The 20618-nt window shown below is 38.8% G+C and overlaps 1 protein-coding gene across 2 annotated transcripts in view; it reads left to right on the plus strand.

Moving 5' to 3' along the window:
• The window catches only part of dnah2 (dynein, axonemal, heavy chain 2), an 80293-nt gene that overhangs the window by 30597 nt on the left and 29078 nt on the right, over positions 1–20618 (plus strand). For both annotated transcript variants that reach the window (XM_088073712.1, XM_088073711.1), the window contains exons 31-57: positions 152–384; positions 1161–1250; positions 1381–1506; positions 1923–2033; positions 2244–2432; positions 2768–2871; positions 3162–3351; positions 4100–4280; positions 4437–4564; positions 6545–6697; positions 7705–7830; positions 8394–8612; positions 9674–9791; positions 10448–10584; positions 11585–11722; positions 11848–12006; positions 12231–12383; positions 13485–13576; positions 13771–13966; positions 15109–15333; positions 15517–15621; positions 16917–17105; positions 17257–17342; positions 17494–17621; positions 17805–17954; positions 18859–19026; positions 19317–19477. In XM_088073712.1, the coding sequence (XP_087929838.1) occupies positions 152–384; positions 1161–1250; positions 1381–1506; positions 1923–2033; positions 2244–2432; positions 2768–2871; positions 3162–3351; positions 4100–4280; positions 4437–4564; positions 6545–6697; positions 7705–7830; positions 8394–8612; positions 9674–9791; positions 10448–10584; positions 11585–11722; positions 11848–12006; positions 12231–12383; positions 13485–13576; positions 13771–13966; positions 15109–15333; positions 15517–15621; positions 16917–17105; positions 17257–17342; positions 17494–17621; positions 17805–17954; positions 18859–19026; positions 19317–19477 (4055 nt within the window). The remainder of the gene's footprint in view (positions 1–151; positions 385–1160; positions 1251–1380; positions 1507–1922; positions 2034–2243; positions 2433–2767; positions 2872–3161; positions 3352–4099; positions 4281–4436; positions 4565–6544; positions 6698–7704; positions 7831–8393; positions 8613–9673; positions 9792–10447; positions 10585–11584; positions 11723–11847; positions 12007–12230; positions 12384–13484; positions 13577–13770; positions 13967–15108; positions 15334–15516; positions 15622–16916; positions 17106–17256; positions 17343–17493; positions 17622–17804; positions 17955–18858; positions 19027–19316; positions 19478–20618) is intronic.

A 20618-nucleotide genomic window follows, 5' to 3' on the forward strand; every position in this document is an offset into this window, starting at 1 on the left:
TGAATTTGCAGCCTCTTATACTTGATAAAGAACATTTAGGAAGGATTTTAGTGAGGTAAAAAAAACAAACTTGTGATAAGACACTGGCCCAAAGAGACTTCTTTAGGACTAAAGCAAAAAGTCTTCAAACCGTGTCTCTTCTGTCTTTCAGGCTTGCCTGAGAAGCTGACAGAGATGAGTGCAAAGCTGGAGGATATACAGAAGGCCCTTGACATGTACCTGGAGACCAAGAGGCAGATCTTCCCGAGATTTTACTTCCTGTCCAATGATGATGTGCTGGAGATCCTGGGCCAGTCACAGAACCCAGAAGCCATGCAACCCCATCTGAAAAAGTGTTTTGACAACATCAGGAGCCTGTGTATTGAAAAGGCAGAGAGCATAAAAGTAATTATAAAATCAACATACGCTCAGTGGCCAGCGCGGCAATACTTAAGACTGCAAAAGAATAATTGAAGGCTATTTAGTTGAGATTAGATCTATGTTTCTTTAAGCTATACTTGCTACAACAGATTCATTCATGCACTCCTCCACTAAAGGGATATGATGGGACACAAAAATATAGGAAAGCTTATATGCCAGATATGTAATGTTTTGTTTATGGAAATTATTAAGCCTTGAAAGCATATTTGTAACGCTTTAATAATGTCAGTATTACTGTTGGTTAGGTATGTCATGTGCATCAGGAGGATACTTTCAAAGTAAATATTCAATCAAAGTTCGGTAAGGTTATTGGGGCAAAAGAATATGATACACACAGCAGGTTCATTTGTTACGTAGCTTTTTTATAAAGTGTCAGTGTCTTCAAACAAGACACAATCAAGTGCACTCTCCATTGGTGCACCATCAGACCTCATTAACAGATATCAAAGCATACTACTCTGCAGAAACACCTATTCAAACCGAACCTTGTGCCAAGTGGTATTTCTTTCTTTTTGTTCTTTTAAGTCTTAGTTGTTGGGATTTCTCTGCGAAAGCATCTACATTGATAAGGTTACTTTTTGCTAAATGTATTACCTGGTTTCAGCATTACTGTTATTTATGTCAAATTTCCAGGATGAAGCAGCTCCAAAACCTGGACAACAAAACAATTTTTTCACATTATACAGAATTGGACCAGTAGGCACAGAGAGCTGTTACTGTGTATGTGTTTTCTTCTTTAGGCCACTAAATTCCAAGCCACTGGGATGTTCTCCGCTGACGGGGAGTTTGTTACATTCTACGAGACAGTGCATCTGGACAGACCTGTGGAGGTACCGCAGTGATGATTATGATCACGGTGTTCAGAGTGTTATGTTGATATGTCGTCATTTGTGTTCATGAATACAGTACAGAGGGTGACGGTGGAGAATTTAAGCACTGATATGCTTTGTGTGTATATAGATTTGGCTGTGTGATGTTGAGAAGGCCATGCGTCTCACACTGAAGAGTCATCTGATGAACTGCCTCAAAGCTCTGAAGAAGATGTCAGAACAGAGAGACAAATGGGTCAAAGAATGGCCAGGACAGGTACATGTGTCTTCCTTATGGTGCCTCTGCATCTTCACCTATCTGACATTCATACCCGACAGTGATGCAGTGGCATGCTCTTGACTTACTGTCAATGGTGGTCATTAAAAGGAATACCATTTCGGACGACATACTATTCTATGAAGTTTTCATGCCATTTTGGACAGCACACTATACTATGATGCTTTTATGCCATTTCTGATCACACACTATACTATGAATGTATTTATGCCATTTCGGGCAACATACTATATACCATTTGCTGTGTTTACAAATACCAGTTCCTGCTATACTAAATTAACCCCTGTCCATTCCTATTGGTTTTGATCAGTCCATGTCATTGGGGGAAAATATTATAACAAAGCTGAAAATAAAAAAAAATAAAAAAGTTAAGCTTGTATTTTTTCCTGTTTAAGATGCTGATCACTGCTAGTCAGATCCAGTGGACCACTGATGTCACTAAATCTCTCGTTACCAGCAAGGAGAGAGGTGATAAGTCCTCCCTAAAGTCCATGAAGAGGAAACAGGTTTGATCAGATTATTGTTGCTCAACTAAACTTTTCTGAAACTTAAAAACCTTTTGCTGATGTCATAAGTTACCAGTATGTTTCCATTCAGCAAGCTAAAAGCTTTGTACCCAGTGTGATGATTCAAACCAAATAAAATTGTTTTTCAGTGCCATGAATAGCTAGTGTAATGATATCAAGAATTAAAAGCATCTGTCTGTTGTTTCTCAGGTCTCCATGCTTCAGTGCTATTCAGAGATCATCCGCGGCAACCTGTCCAAAGTCCTTCGTCTAAAGATTGTAGCGCTGGTCACAGTGGAGGTTCATGCTCGGGATGTCATTGATAAGCTGGCCAAGGCAGGGTGCAATGATGTCAATGCCTTCGAGTGGCTCTGCCAGCTGCGACTATACTGGGAGAAGGTATGAGAGTCTGAGAGATGCAAGTAAGAAAAGCCCAGCAGACTGTGTAGAGAACAGGGGAGAGGCAGCATGGACAAAAAAAGAGCACATGTGATTTTAATCAAGCCATTGTTTCTGCAACAGTTTTTTTGTGGCTGTGCTTTGTGGCTTTTGCATGTGGTGTGTTTGTCCAGAGGATTCCTGCAGAGGACATACACCTCACTACATCTTATCCCCTCCATTCAGTTTGCTGACCTGCCCAATGGCAAATTTGTTGAGCTGAGATGAGTTGGAAGGAGACAGAGACAGCTTTCACAAATCTTTCCCCTTTCCTGGTTTGTTTCCTCTCCTAATAGGATCAGAATGATTGCATAATCCGACAAACCAACACAAGTTTTAAGTATGGCTATGAGTACCTGGGCAACTCTGGACGGCTCGTCATAACTCCACTTACTGACAGGTAGCAGTCAATCAGTTAATTAACGCACTAACCAATGAATGCATCAACACATCAGTCAGTCTGTATTTATCATTTTAATTTTAGACCTTGTTGTTACAAACATTGTATTTTCAAAGTTTTTAGGATATATTTATTTAATTTGTTTAATGTTGTTGCAATACTAAAACATATTCTTAGCATTTATTACTAAATACATATACTGTTCATGTTTGCCTATAATGATTTTTTTTTTCCCTACGTTGATTCTCTGTAGCGTAAATGTCTTTCTTTAAATATTTGACTCTGTCCAGGTGTTACATGACCTTGACCACAGCACTCCATCTCCATCGGGGGGGCTCTCCTAAAGGCCCAGCTGGTACTGGGAAGACAGAGACAGTGAAGGACTTAGGCAAAGCTCTGGGCATGTATGTCATTGTTGTCAACTGCTCTGAAGGACTAGACTACAAATCCATGGGACGCATGTACTCTGGCCTGGCACAGGTAGGAAAACACTACAAGATAAGGCATGACAGTGATAATTATGATGACTGTAGTCAAAATCATTATAATAATTATGTTGTCAACCTAAATAAAGGTAAAACAGGAGTTTTTCATACCTTTTAAATAAAGACATGACTGAATATGCTGCTCATTACGGCTACACACAAGTGTGTGTGTGTGTGTGTGTGTGTGTGTGTGTGTGTGTGCGCGCGCGCGCGTGCGTGCGTGCGTGCCGGCATGCGTGCCGGCGTGCGTGCATGTGAAACCTCGTCACTAGATGACACTAAATCCTACACACAGGACCTTTAAAGTTCCAAAGTAAAAGTACTCATTATGCAAAATGGGCCATTTCAGAATAATGTATATAATATCACTGAATTCTAAATACTGATTCATTAACATGTAAGCATCATTAATGTTGTGTCTGATAATTTCAACTTCTTTATATTCTCCCAGCTAGCTTAATCCACAATAATACATGGCCGTTATAAAAATAAAGTAAAATTACTTAACTACACTTGCTTGTACTGTACCTAATTACTTTGCATCACTGGTATTTAATGTTTGTACATTGACATAATGGTCTGTGTGTTAAAAATGTGGCAAATGATTTGTTACTCAGCTATGGGGAGAAAAAATCTATGCTAAACTTCTGGTCTACAATGTAATTTTTATTTTTTCTTCATTGGAATGGAGTCTGTTCTCTCCACGTGATCTGTATGTATCTCAATGTGTCCACCCTTAATAGACAGGAGCATGGGGGTGCTTCGATGAGTTCAACCGAATCAACATTGAGGTGCTGTCGGTAGTGGCCCAGCAGATCCTCTCCATCCTATCTGCCCTTGCAGCTGGACAGTCCAAGTTCTACTTTGATGGGCAGCACATACGTCTGGTCTGGTCATGTGGCATCTTTATCACCATGAATCCTGGTAGGTCAACACAAATGTATAAATGCAAACATAGCATTTTATGTGGATTATATTGCATAAGTAGTTTGAGACATTTTAAGTGGATGTTTTGTTTTGGCATAAAAACAACTATCATAAATTTATATATATATTTTATCCATTTGTATTTTTTTCTAGGTTACGCTGGTCGCACTGAGCTTCCAGACAACCTCAAGTCCATGTTCAGACCTATCTCCATGGTGGTGCCAGATTCTACTCTAATCGCTGAGATCATACTGTTTGGAGAGGGCTTCAACAACTGCAAGGTACTTCCACTCAAGAAAATATTAGATTATATTAATATTAGTGTTGGGCTGGAAAAAAAAGGTAAAAGAGAATAGATAAAAAAGAAAGTAGTGTAATGAAGATTAGTCCTAGTCCTAGGGTTAAAGTGTATTTTTAGATTAGGATGGTAAACACTTTCTGCTGCATTTGATAGAGAATAATCGTCTTTAAAATGAACTGAATCGTTGATTTAGGTGCAGGCATGTTCGTTGCTAATATCACAAAAATATCCGGGTTGTGATTAGGTTTTTGGAGTATCTTGGTAATGTGTTGCGTGTGTAAATCATATCCTGGTTTCAAAAATCTGTATAAGGCCTTATCCTGGTTTTGAGAAACCTGACAGTGCACCAATTCAAAGTATCATCAAAACACTAGGGTCATACTGAAAGAAGCCAAGAAAATATGTATGTAAAGACACTCAATTGGTGGTTTGTCAGTACAGATTTGTGCTAAATTTAAGCCATATTTTATAATGTGGATAAAACACAATTGCCAGATGACAGTGTTTCCATTGAGTGATGTTATGCGACTTCTGTTGCCTCTCGCAATAACATTTCAAGAAGCATGGACATGGATGTTCATAACATTACCGGATTTATTTCTATTGCAGCCATTGTACTAGCTGTCATTATTTCCAATTGAAGGTGACTTAGGCGTGTTATGCAAGCAATAATGGAAAAGCAAGCCTCTTACACATGAGAGCGGCCATGTATGAGGGATTTCTGGGAGGTGATAGTCCAAAATTTCACCAAAGAATTGTGGATTCAAAACTTCCAGTTAATCCACTCAACTTTTAACAATTTATGCGATGCAGTAACTTCTCTTGTAGCACCTGCTGCATCATCCCCGAAGGAGCCAATTCTTACTGACAAGCATGTGACCTATAAAAGCCCAAAAAGAGTTTTCATTGCAGTTTTGCAAAATATTGCTTTTTCGAATCCCCTGAAATACACAACCCATGCCAGGGTAAAAACTGTTTTGTGAAAAATGGGAGTTTTTTCTAAATTGACATGTTTCCATTATACGCATTTAACATGCGCAATTTGAGGGTAAATGGAAGCCCGCCTAATGAAAGTTGGATTAGTTTGCTGGTTGTCGGCCAGTTATAAAGAGCTGCAGATTATTTCTCTGTGTACCTATAAGAAAGCCTTACTTCAACTCTCTCTCTTCTCAGTAACAAGGCCTTGTCTGTATAGTGGATGTATCTATTTAATGAATTCGGTCTGGGAGCTATTTTTACCCTGTACACAGTTCTGAATACGCACTGATTTCTAAAGTGTATCCTGTTGAATTATCACAGCCTTAATGAAACATTCCTGCTTCTTTTATGTGAAGAGCTCAGGCAATCAGCAGATGAGATTAAGTTCTTCTACAATGATAGAGATGCAATATCATCAAGTCAATCTGATGGATTCAATTAGAAATGCACTGCTTGCCTTTTCATCAAAGTTACAGACTCGCATAGAGTTTTTTGAGGGTTGACAGGATGTATGACTTAGGATGTGTCTTTTATGTCCAATAAGGCAGGGAATGTGAAGTGATGGATTCATGCTCAGTGACATTCTTTACTTGCACACTGCCCTGCTAAGTCATCCTGGCTCATCTCTGGTTTATACTGTAAATTTTAATCCTGGCTAAAGAGTAACCAAACCCTTGACTTTTGGCTCGAGTGCCTCCTCCCTGGAATGTGAAATAGGTATCAAAAAAAGGGAGGGCTAGGGAGGGGCTGAGATACACCCAGTCACCAGATTGTGCCAACTCTTGATCCACAGCATCTCCCTGCCCCCTGCACACACACACACACACACACACACACACACACACACACACACACACACGCACAAAATGAATTCAGTCAACATTCAGCCTTCTTCCTCTGCCCTTTGTTTCTTATTTTTTTGTCTCTGTTTATGTTGTTACTCTGTGTCACCCCACATCTGTCTCTGTCTCCGTCTTCATAGCTTCTGGCTAAGAAAGTATACACCCTGTACTCCCTCGCAGTGCAGCAGCTGTCTAAACAGGACCACTATGATTTTGGCCTGCGTGCTCTCACCTCCTTGCTCCGCTATGCTGGAAAGAAGCGGCGCTCTTGCCCCAACATTCCTGATGAAGAAGTAGGTTTCTCTTATGTAAAACAAACTAGTCCACTGGTATTTAACCCCCTGAAACCTGAGCAAATTGACTTAATTTCTGTCAAAAACATGGGAAGAAACCAATGAGCAACTTAACTCGGAATGGCCCAAAAATTAGCAAGAAAAATAATTACAAGAAAATTACTTTTTTTTTCTGTATCCTAATTGTAATCATAGAATTACAATAACTATAACTATCAGTACATATCTAATAATCTCCCAACACCTAATTTTCAATTTATTTTCTTATCACCTTTTACTTGTTTTTTTTTAGTTGTTTATTGCCTTTTCCCAAAGTTTTTAAAAGAAATCAAACCCGTTTTCTCAGGTTCATTAGGTTTAAATGCCTGTGAAAGGCATCTGGATGCAGCTCAACAAAACTGATGTCCATCCAGATTCTAAAGGATTAATGCTGAACTGTTTACATGTAGGGTAGGTTAACAATTTCAGTCATGTGTCTATATAAGCATTTAAACAGGTTTTGCTTACTATAATCATTCCTGCTGTTCGCACTGGCCATTAAGAGATCTCTTACTAATGCACCTCCTGTGTAAGTGACGAGGGACAATATCTACAGTCCTTATTATGTACAAAAGTGTATTCAAAGGTTTATTAGAAGCTGGCGTGAGGCTACCGAAGTCAAATCAAGTAGGTGTCTCCCATAGTTAAATTAACTGTGGGCCTCCCCTGCAGATCAATGAGGAGACACTGTATGATGAAACACAAAGAGGGAATTTCATACTAAACAGACTAAATTCCATGGGAATAGCAGGCAGTTTCTATGACTGATAATGAGTTGCTGTGAACTTAAGCTGAGCTGTCATCTCTCTTTTAGCATTAATCTAACGGCCATGTCAAATCATAGAAGAACCAGCGCCTAAATATTTAACTGAACTAAGTAACTAGTGTTTTTCCCTTTTCAAATAAACTGAATCTTTCGATAGGAAACATAATTGTGCCTGAATCTATCTTTGTGTCTCTGTCCTCAGATCTTGTTAATGGCAATGAAAGACATGAACATTGCTAAGCTAACCTCCACTGATGTGCCACTGTTCAATGGGATCACACAGGACCTGTTCCCTGCTGTGGAAACCCCCGTCATAGACTATGGCAAGGTAGGTCAGCAGCCGTTCTATATGGCTGCCTCTTTGGTGGAGAGGGTATATTAATTATACAGACATAAATTAATTATACAGACATAAATCATAGCATGTAAGGCACACACTGAGCGCACATATGCAGGCTGAATATTTAATGCTGCCTTGATGTTGCATTTTTCATCTCTGCTGGTTTTTTTTGTCTGACTATACTGTGATGAGCAGATTGCAAATTTTTGAGATTACCCTTGTTTGGAGGAAAGAGAAAGAAGCAAGATCGATCAATGAGATAGTATCTTGGTCCACACATCTTTTTCAATCTGCCCATCCCTTGGGGCCCTGCATATGCATAGCCCAGAATGGACAAACCAAACACTGGCTTTACTTAAGGCCGTTCACATTTTGCATTTTCGCTTCAGCCACTGTAGGTATACACACGTTACACAGAAGTTTCAGTTTGTCGCTATCTGCAACTTTACCACTAGATGCTACTTAATCCAACACGCAAGAGCTTGAATACAACTTGACGGCATCACTCAGGGTATCACTTTCACTGTGACTATCTTTTCATTTTGTTGTAGTTGGAGGAGGCTATAAAGTTGGAGCTTTGCCAGAGCAGTTTGCAGGTGACTCCTTTTACTGTGACCAAAGTCATCCAACTTTATGAGACCAAAAACTCCCGACACTCCTCCATGCTGGTGGGTAAGACAGGTAGTGCTAAGAGTGTCACCTGGAGAACTCTGCAAAATGCCCTCACTTCTTTGCACCGAAAGGGAGTGCCTGGCTTCCAGCTGGTCCAGGTGGGTGTGGATGGAAAAGAACACACTGTAATTTATTGCCTGATACTGCTCCTTTAATCAAAAAGAATGTTGCTTGGTCTAAAGAGAACAATCCTTTTCAAATTTACACAAAGTGACAAATAACAACTGCCTCTCAAATTAGGTGTTAATCCAAATGACTCAAGCAGCTGGTTTCATGCACATTTTTACTGTTTTCATCCAGCGCTGCCTATTTTTTTAGGCACTAGTTTATTACTTCTTGTAAAACAGCCATTCGAAAACCGTCATGTTTTCCCTCTTACTGCCATTATTACTTTTTATCTTACCTCCTTCTGCTAACTTCTCCCTATTTTTTATCTCTTGCTTTGTCTTTTTTCCTCAGCGCTCTTTTCATATCTATTTCTGGTGTCTCTCCCCATGCCAGCCTCCTCTCTCTCAGATTTCCAGTTTCTGTCTCTTTCCTTCTTTATTGTGTGGTTTTATTCCACCCACATGCAAACACATGCACTCACACAGGTAAACACACACACAAACACACACTTACACACAGACATTTGAAACATGTTGGAACTACTCGTGTGAAGGAAAGGTCACCGCAATAACAAGATAAGGCTTCCTTTCTCTCTTGAACCAAATTTTGAGGATGTCATTTTGTAACGCTGGAACCAGAGCAAGCCAAAGAAATTATACACTCAACTCCAAAACACTTGTGAAACTCGCACATTAGACGATTAAGGAAATGAAATCTGCGCATGCTTCAGTGACCACAGAGACAGTACGCACTCTCAACACTAATTTGACAGTGACAACTAACATAACAAAAACATATAGATATGTCTGTATTTGTTCTCCATGTACTAAGTTGTACAAAAAATGTACTTATATGTATTATCTTACCTTATTAATATCAGGGGTCAAGAAAAACTATACATTTGGGGGAAAAAAATGCACGCTCTGTGAAAAGCTGCTTTTCTAATATTATGTTTGCATCGTTGCTGCCTTCAGTAATTCTTATCTGCCATTTATAATTGACTTTTTTTTATCATCATCTCTCTCATGCTTTGGTCCCCGTGGAACAACAGGATTTTCCTTTGAACCCAAAGGCAATGAGTCTGGGGGAGCTGTATGGAGAGAACGACCTCTCCACCAACGAGTGGACTGATGGAGTGCTGTCTTCACTCATGAGATCAGCCTGCGCAGGTGCCTACCAGAAAAAAAAAAAAAAACGAAATAAAAAAACCCACACATTGCTGTTTATACTACATGTAATATAGTATATGTGAATACACACAAGGGACTTATGGCTCTTCCTCTGGATGTATTTCATTCCTATTTCTAAACTCCAGCTCAACTAAAATCAATTTTTATATTGTCTCATAGAGTATCCATCCATGCACAGGTCCTTGTTCACCCTCAGGTTGAATGAAATTCTGACTAAACAAGCACGAAGTCCAGAGAGAAAAGTGGTATATGGCAGATCACTTTCTTCTTTTCACCAGGCTATTTGGCTGTTGTAGTAAAGCTACTGGGAAAATAGTGTATTGAATCTAACACATAACACGAAAATGTTAGTATTACTTTGCCATGCAACACAAACACTGGTACATGACTCTCTTGTATAGACACCAACGTTTTGTGGTCAGTATGTAAATGCTTTTCAAACCACAAATCTAAAAATTGCAAGTAATTTTTACACATTTTTTAAAAAATGGAAATGTAAACTGCTAACATCACAGACATATTAATTCTGCTGTCTTAAAATTGTGTGCAAAATATCTGTCACAATATGAACATTCCCACTATATTTAAAAGGCCCTTTTCTTTTTCTATCACACACTGTTGTCTCTGTTCTTAAGACGACAAACCAGACGAGAAGTGGATCGTGTTTGACGGGCCCGTTGACACACTGTGGATAGAGAGCATGAACTCTGTTATGGATGACAACAAGGTGCTCACACTCATTAATGGAGAGAGGATCTCCATGCCTGAACAGGTGGGAACAGAGCTTGAAACTAAACTCACAGTTTGCACAGCACCAGGACCCTGAAACTGAAGCAGCTAAAATTAAATCAGCGCACTTGTGCTTTTTCAGAGATTAAATTTCAAAGTCATTCAAATGTGAAAACATTGTGTTAAGAATTACAGTAGTCATAATTCCAGCCAACAATTGGGAGCTAGTCATTGCCAACTTTTACAAGTTTCCAAATAGGAAGTAGTGAATATGCAATGGATAACTTTTGTTCTGTGCAGCCACTAAAAGTTGTGTCTCAAAGGAAACAAAGTGGGCTGTTTTGGTTTCTGTCTAGTACATTGCACAAGGCAGAAGCACAAAGACAGGGTAAGATTAAAAGCTTAAAACTGAGAGGGAGCCAGAACATTCAAGTGGCTTGATCCATTTAGCTGACAGTCTGGCTCATGTAAAAAATGGAACAAAGCGACAGCCAACAAATCACCACCATGTTTATGCGCTTTACATAATTAAGAGAGGGAAGGAGCTTTCAATAAAATTTAGCCAACACACTAATGAGCTGAAAAACACAGTTTCCCTTTTAAGACATACTGACAATAAACATGAATGTGCATGATGAAAAAGTCATGGTTTTAAGTTAATTAAATTTGCTGTTTCTTTGAAATTGATGTCAGCATTCTGCCTCTCGAGAAGAGAACCTAATAACATTGAAATGTAACTTCAGCAATCACAGTAATTGGTGTAAAAAAGTCAGAATAACACACAACTTCACTGTACAAACATTTACACGGTATGTTGTTGTATGTAAATGTTCTGAAGACACAAAAAATGCACACTCTGTTGACACACATTTTCTTTTTGGGGACAATAATTCTTACCTGTTCGTGGTCCCAGATTATATATTTAAAAAAAAAAATCACTAATAAAACAAACCAAATTAATTACCATGTTTAACTGCATCATGATCAGTCACTTAAAGTCAAATTACAACCAAAATCTATTCAAAAACTATTTTTTGTCACAGGTGTCTCTGCTGTTTGAAGTGGAGAACCTGGCAATGGCCTCTCCAGCTACAGTGTCTCGCTGTGGGATGGTCTACAATGATTACACTGATCTGGGATGGAAGCCTTTTGTTCAGTCCTGGCTGAGCAAGCGACACAAGGTACAATGCATTCACTCATAATAACTCAAAGTTTCCTTTTAGAACAACTTTACTCAATGACTCCCATTCTATCCCTCTATTTTCTGGCAACCTATTGATCTCCTAAATGCTCAATTTCTCCACAGGCTGAAGTGAACCATTTAGAGCGTTTGTTTGAGAAATACATAGAGAACACACTGAAGTTTAAGAGGAGCAACTGTAAAGAGCTGATTCCCATCACTGAGCTCAATGGAGTAATCTCTCTCTGCCGCCTTTATGACTGCCTGGCCACATCCAGCAATGGGGTATGACACGTAAAGAGCAATTTCTAACCTCCACTGCACATTATAATCCCCTCACGGGCAACCACTTTCCAGCACACCTTCAATGTTGATCCCTAAATGGTATTTGCTGTAACTAATGTATGACTTTTCATTAGATTAAAGCCACTAATTACAAAAACATTATAAAGTAAATCCCAAATGTGTGAAACTGACATTAGAATATGATATTTTCTCCCTTACTGCAGGTGAATACTTCAGACACAGAAAACTTGGGTAGGATGGTGGAGCTCTGGTTCATCTTCAGCCTTATCTGGTCCATCTGTGCCTCTGTTGATGAGGATGGACGCAAGAGGATGGACAAATTCCTACGGGAGATGGAAGGCAACTTCCCCATCAAGGTCCTCTGTAGAGCATCATGTTTGTTTACACATTTAGGACACACAAAGACAAGTTGTTTAGTGGAACGGCAGCTGCTGAGACTAAATTATATTTTGTGAAAATTATAAAAAAGACAAGTAAAGCTTCCAGAACTAAATATGATTGTGTGGCTTTGGCAGACTAGAGGGCTATTATAATATCGAAAGACGTTTGAAGCAATTATAGTTTGATAAAGTATTAAGAAAGTGAATCCCACTTTGTGTCAGATCATACCATAAGAACACCATCAATATGATGTGTAGATGATTTTACAATCACCAGCCTCAGTGTGATCAATGTAAGCATTAATCAGCACGCAAGCAATTGGAAATTTGGAAACTGGGAATTTGGAAATTTATTTCAAACATGTAAAAAAGAAAAAAAGAGAGATGATCATGCAAATGAGCAGGCAGACAGAAAAAAGTAATATTCGCAGACAATGAAAAGCGTAAAGCAAAAGAAAATTTGGAACACTTGATGATTTGGTTTACATATTCGAAAAGGAGTTAGAAGAAGTACAAACTTATTTAATCCTGCCCCTTCTCCGTAAGTAACTGATTTAAAATTAACCAGCTTCCTTATTGATCTAAACCTATGCTCTTATTCCTAATTAATAATTAATTAAGCTAACTAATTTTCCTAAACTTCTCTAATTATATTATTTAATACTTTTTAACTTTGTTATACAAAAAATAGACAGTCAATACATATGTAGTATCCTTATCAAAGGTATAAATTCATTATTTGCATATTTATAGAAATCAAAAATACAAATTCTTACTTAGAAATTAATCTTAGTCAAAATACAAATTCATTACTTACATATTTATCTTGATGATATTTATCAGTTGCCTTTTTGCATATATTATTATTTCTAATATAGAATGCATACCTCCACTTCAATACATAACACATAAACAACATACAGTATCTGATTATGCATAGAAAATGCAATGAGTAATATACAAGCACAACATTCATGAGAGATAATACTATACACTACCACTTTTCATCAGCAAAGTGCATGATTCTGTCTGAGCTGGCACCAGCTTTCTTTAAACTTTTAATTTTAACTCTTTCAGGACACAGTTTATGAGTACTATGTAGACACCAAGAACAAGACCTGGGCTTCTTTTGAAGATAAGCTGCCTAAGGGCTGGCGTTACAATGCAGAGTAAGTAACCAGGTGGTCTTATGTTTCTGACATCAGCTGTTGTGTGCATGTGTGCGTGTGTGAATGGATGGATGATTTACCCATTACACCATGCAAATCAGGGTACATTCACCTTTGAAACTAAACACTGGTATACTTGATGGTATCACCTACCACTAATATCTACGATACATCTATATCCCTCCTTCCTGCAGCGCTCCATTCTATAAGATTATGGTTCCCACAGTGGACACAGTTCGCTATGACTTCCTGGTGAAGGCTCTGGTGTTGAGTCAGTACCCAGTGCTGCTCACTGGGCCTGTGGGCACCGGTAAAACCTCAGTGGCCCAGAATGTCCTGCAGGGCTTGGATAGCAAGTGGACTGGCCTAACTGTCAACATGTCCTCACAGGTTAGTGCCTTTGCATGATCTCTGTGTGTCTGTGAATGCCATTTTCTTATTATTCTATCCTTGTAAAAAACAGAGAATGATTTTTAACGGTAGTCTCTAAAATAAAAGTAAATATGTGTATTTCGTAACAGGGATGGAAAACATGTTTTTTATTAGATTTTATTTGTCCTTTATTTGCATGCGAATCTAACCTCTTGTCCTCCAAACATTTCTAGCCCTTGGCTTGGTCTCCTGAAAGATAAAGATGGGATATTACTCCTATGATATGAATTTTTAATATCTTGTATTTCCACCAGGCAGCAACATACATGCCGTCATAGAGTATGTCACACATGCACAAAATTCACCCACATATGAACATCTTATTACACGATCCACCCACTCGCAGCATGCGATGCAGACACATGGATGTGATTGAGTACAGGTGTTGGGTGTGTGTGAGTGCAACAGCCTCCCTCCCACCCCACCAGGGCTTTGAATAGCCTCCATCTCAGTTTCACTACAATTAGAGTAAAAGTGCAGCGTGCAGCTCCAAGGTAGATGTCATTGCTGAATAGCAGTGATGAAGGCATAATAGAGAGCCAGAGATGATGGAGGCACTCACCAATCCCACACTTACCTACCACTATCACCATCATTACCATCTCCGACCTGGCATCTCTCTCCCCACCAATTTTCCCTCATCTCTCCGCTGCATCTGTGTCATTTCCTGCCATTTGAATTGATTCATAAATATTTTGGGATAAGCATTCCTAATTTATATTTTTTTTCACTCTGCCTTTTCCAACCTCACACACACACTGCTTCTTTTAGTTCATCTGCTAATCTGCAATGTTCAACTCTAGCCTCTGAGTGGCTGAGTGTTCCCCAGCTTTCTTTTTTTTCTCTGTATGAATCATTGTCATTTCAAGCTTAAAGACAGAGTACTATGTAATGTGGTTGATAAGCTGAAATTGTACGCACATTCACACAAACACTTTCTAAGCAATTGAGTGTTTGATGTATATTTTCTCAGTATTGATTTCATTGCAGAACTTTATTGTCACATGTTTTATGTTGTTTCATACCATAAGGTACACAATGGAACTTCCTTTTTCATCTTTTCTGTATCTTTGTCTTTCTTTGTGTCCATCTCTCTCCAGACCACCTCCAATAACATCCAGGCCATCGTGGAGAGCCGCATCGAGAAGAGAACAAAGGGCGTTTTTGTGCCAACAGGTGGGAAGCGCCTGCTGTGTTTCCTGGACGACCTCAACATGCCAGCTCATGACCTCTTTGGCTCCCAGCCGCCACTGGAACTGCTGCGCCTCTGGATCGACTATGGCTTCTGGTATGACCGCCAAAAACAGACCCTGAAATTCGTCAAGGTGAGGAAAGGCATTTTGATGGGGGGCAGGAGTGAGATTGGTTTTAGGTGCCATATCCTCCATTGTTACCTCTCAATTACCATTCTTCATCGAGGACAAGAGATTTACATGTGTGATATATATACAGTATTGCATAGGTGTATCCTACTCTGCTTTTTTTGTTGTGTGTGTCTGCTTTGTTAGGACATGTTCTTGTTGGCGTCCATGGGGCCCCCTGGTGGAGGGAGGACTCACATCTCTGGTCGCCTACAAAGTCGATTCAATCTCATCAATATGACCTTCCCTAATGTAAGTCAAGCTGACTATTTTGCCCGTTTTTCCTCTCCTTTACCTCTACCAACATAAGTTTTAAAAAATTAGAATAACTAATGGAATTTTACATAAAGCTGGAGAGCTAGAGAATGGGACATTTACACATAAATTAATGTCCATTACACTGCTTTTTGTTTTGTTTTCTCAATGCCTCATCTTTATGTGCATGATTCTGAATGTTTCCTCTGATACTATGTGTGTTGACCGTTTAAAGTTAAGATTGAAAAGTGGAGGTGCCATAGTGACTGAGTAGCAGCTAGTAGTATGCTGTGAGTTATGGCAGAAATCTTAGAAAGCATCCATTAGAAGTTTCTTCAGTTGATATTTCATAGAAAGAAACTCTGCATTAAGAGGAGGATTTAAAGTTTAAAAAAAAGACATAATAGGAGTGCTCCTGGGTGCAGTGGAGATGCAGCACGCTAAACTGCAGGCATATACCATAAGCACACATCAAGGTTGTTTATGTAGTTACTCTCACTGCCAGATGGGAGACAAAAGTTATGCACTTTAGCTATAAAAGGGCCTTATAATTTGACAAATATCTGATGAAATAAAAGTACCCAGAATTTTAGTTTTAATTTTTTTCACATTCAACTAGAATAGCCTCACTCCCTTTTCAGTAATGCTATTTCTTCCCTTTGTCCCTATCATCCAGCTATTTGGTCCTGGTAGTACATTTTATCATTTTTATTCACCATCTGTCAGCCACTTTTTTATACATGCTAATTTATCTCACCTGCCTCCTCTGTCTTTTTTTCCTTTTTTTGTTTTTTGTTTGTACAGTTATATATCCTTTGGGGTTTTTATATACTTTCCTTGCTCTTTGCACTCATTGCTTGCTTCCTCTCCAGCTCACCTCTGGTCTCTTTTGGTCTTTTATCTGGCAGTTTTTCATCTCTGTTGTTATGCTCTCAACTGTTTTTGTTTTTTCTTTTTCCCCAGCACTTGTTACATAAATGTGCCTCTCTCGACCTCTGTCTTCACCCTGCTTTTTGTAATGCCGCAAGTGAACATGAATTTGCTTTTCAAAATGTCAGGAGCCATGGTGCATACAGGCAGTGAACACCTGTAAACACTCGACTTGCCTAGACTGTTGAATGTGTTAAGTGGACAACAAGAATTGGAATTATTTTTACACCCCTTTAAAAAATCCTATTCTATTTCTCTTTCTCTTGACAAGTACGGCGTTGAAATCAATGTGTTTTAAGGACATGCCTGTGCCATTTACAAGATGCACCAAACTTGAGCAGACCTGTTTTTTCTGCATGCAGGAGTCCCAGATCAAACGGATCTACAGTACCATGATAAACCAGAAGCTACAGGGGTTTAAACAGGGTTTGACACCCATTGGAGAAGTTCTGACTCAGGCCACGTTGGAACTGTATCATGCTGTTACAGGTCGCTTTCTTCCCACTCCAGCCAAGATCCACTACCTCTTCAACCTAAGAGATATCTCCAAGGTACAACATAATAAACAGGGGCTGTGCTGACGTATTTTCTTGAAATTTACAATAGAACATAAACTGTTTAGTTTCGTGATAGGTCAAAATACTTAATCTACATTTTCAAATATTAGATGACACATCTAAGTCTTTTTTTCACCCATTCTAGGTGTTTCAGGGTCTGCTAAGAGCTCACCCAGACTTTCATGATACCAAAAACAACATCACTAGACTCTGGATCCATGAGTGCTTCCGGTTAGACAAATCTTTGAAGTTTTCACATTATCCCTTAGCTGAAGCCTAGATTTGCTCTCTACTGTATTTTACATTGGCCAAAACACACAAGTGCGTTTGTTTTGTATGTATTGGATAATAATTGTTTTCTATATTTTGTTGTTGATTTCAGGGTTTTCTCAGATCGGCTTGTCGATCGCAGTGACATGGAGGCCTTTGTTGCTTTGCTTGGGGAGAAACTGGGCTCACTCTTTGACCTCACATTCCACAGCATCTGCCCCAAACAACCACCAATATTTGGTACATTTATTACTGTAAACACACACATGCGCACACACACAGCAATGCCAGTGTTACACCAGTGAGTGTAAAAATACCCTCACAGATTAGAAAATGCATTGGTATTGAACTGTTCTTTAAGCATGAGTCTTCTCACCACAAACTATGAATGTGTTAACTGTTTATTTTGCGTTTATGTGTCAGGGGATTTCCTGAATGAGTCTTGTGTGTATGAGGACCTATTTGACATGAAGAGTCTCAAGAAGTTCATGGAGACCCAGCTGGAGGACTACAACCTGACACCTGGCGTAGTGCCCATGAGCCTGGTGCTCTTCCGAGACGCCATCGAACACAGTGCGTCTGAGTACACCTCACACACACATCCGCACACATTTTAAATGGACACACAGTGCATAAAACTTCCCTCACACATCAACCCACAGCATCAGTTCTACCCATCACATTCTGTCCAATCAATCCAGTATATTATCACAATCAATATAAGAGGTACTTTGTTCTACACTGATGTGTCTTTGCTCTGTTCACAGTTTTGTCAGTTTTATGATTCAGGCCCAGTTTGAAGCTCCTTTGAAAAACACAGCATGCGGTGCAGCTAAAAGCTACCCTGTAGTCAAGAGAGAGAGAGAGGGCCTCTAAGCACTGCTAAGGCTCTGCTCTCTGCACACTGCTGTCAATCTTCCACTTTACCACACGCCACTGCAAATCAATAGCACTAAATTACCATAGAAACATCGTGGGTCAACACTAATCTGTAAATGTTAATGTGCCCACATGTACATGTACAGGCATTTCCAGCCACAGTGAAGGTCTATGAACTTCTTTGTCTATAGAAGAACAGATCGCACACTATTACAGTGTTAACACAGATCTTTAAAAAGTCTTAAATGCAAAAACAATGGGAAGTAGGATTTTTCTTTTCTTTTCTTTTCATTGTTAAATTGTAAAATGTCCAAAAATCTAAAAAAAAAAAAAAACTCCTCTTACATTAAGTTTAACTTAAAATTGTCCTAACCTCAAGTTACTGATGTCAGTTCTTTGGGTTTTTCTTTTGGTTTGTTTGTTCTTTTTTTCCCTTCAATGTTATAGTAAAATTCATCTTTCATTCCAAGTGGCATTTGAAAAGTCTTAAAAAGTGTTAAATCTAACCTATCTCAAGCTGTAGAAACCCGTAAGTAATAACGTTCTAGTAACTTCAGCTGATAAGAGTACAGATAATCTTTTTGTTTTCTCTCCACAGTAACCCGTGTTGTACGTGTGATCAGTCAGCTCAGGGGCAATATGCTGCTGGTTGGCGTCGGGGGCTCTGGTAGACAGAGCCTGTCTAAGATGGCTGCCTCCATCTGTGAATACCAGGTGTTCCAGGTGGAGGTCACCAAGCAGTACCGGAAACAGGAATTCAGAGAGGGTGAGATAAAACAATTCACAGATGTTTGAGAAAGTTTACAATGCATTCCACTCTGGAAGTAATCCCTGTCGTTTGGGAATCAAAAGAAGGAAAACACAAATATAGAAATTAAGCAAGGTTAGAATAACTCACATAATTTTCAGTGTGGAGCATGCCAAATTTTAGCTCCTGGCTGATTCACCATTCACTTTCGATGAATTACTTTGCTATTGTACATTAAGTTCCTCTCATCCCATCTCCAGTGAGTGACATTATATGTGGGTGATGTTCTACTCTGTCCTTTCTTTCAGACATCAAAAAACTGTACAGGTTGACTGGTGTGGACAACAAGCCCACAGTCTTCCTCTTCAATGACACACAGATCGTAGATGAATCCTTCTTGGAGGACATAAATAATATTCTGAGCTCGGGAGAGGTGCCAAACCTCTACAAGCCTGACGAGTTTGCTGAGGTCTGTATTTTTACATCAAGCATCTTTCTCTAATTCCTGATTATTTTCATATCTGTTTGCATAATTGCATCAGCATTTTATTTATGGTTTAAATTAACCCAGTGTCAACCCAAAGGCAGTGAAGAAAATGATCTTTGCTGGGGGTTTTACCCCCCAACTTAAACAATGTTTTCATTTTCTCTTCTTTTTTTTTCCTCTGTGTTGCATATCTGCATTTAAGCCCTAAATATGAATTATGTGTAACATTAACACTTCGTGCCAGCTTTAATATTACACACACTCGTATTGCTCTGCCCACAAAATGCACTTTCCAAAATCAAGCTTTAAAAAATATCATATACATTCATATACATACACTTTCATTGAGTTTACTTTTTAGCTAATCAGCCCTAATCATAAATATCTAATATTCATTAATTTTCAGAAACTAAATTCTTTTTTTTGTCATGATGCCAGTTTTTAGATGAACAAACACACACACACACACACACACACACACAAAAGAGTTATTTTAAGAATATTTTTTTAGTATACTACATGCAAAGCAATTTTGAGGGGGGATTATCACAATCTGGGATATGTCAGCAATTTGCAACAGCACTGATTGTGACAGTGTAACTCGTGGAAATAGCATGCATTTTCTCTGTATGCCTATAGTAAAAATGACATTATTAGGTGGAAAATAGTAAAAAATACAAATTCTAATGCAAAAGCCCAGAATGACACCCAGAAATAATACAAAGCATGTTTTTATGCTTTGATGGCTGTGGGATCAAAAACAGTTTGAATTGGTTTCAGTGGCACATTTTTGCACTTAACAGTATGAATATGACAATTTTTATGTATCTTAGACTTATTATAGGAGCTGAGCTGGACATTCTCAGATTAAACAAAAAACACAGTCTTGCCAAAATGTATGCCATATGCATGAACACAGCCAAAATTATCAGAATTATAAGAGTGAAAGTATGCACAATGCGCCAAACAGTCCCTAAGGGTTAACATTGATTGATCATGGCCATACCATTGGGGCTATTTTATGAAATATTCAAATTCTAATTTAATCTTTGTTCTTAGTAATTCAAATTCTTAACACAAGAGTCTGGTTTTAAATGAAATATTACTGCAATTGACAAATAAT

This window comes from Plectropomus leopardus, chromosome 23 (genome assembly GCF_026936395.1).
Source record: "Plectropomus leopardus strain MGB_pleo_1.0 chromosome 23, ASM2693639v1, whole genome shotgun sequence".
Lineage (NCBI taxonomy): Eukaryota > Metazoa > Chordata > Actinopteri > Perciformes > Serranidae > Plectropomus > Plectropomus leopardus.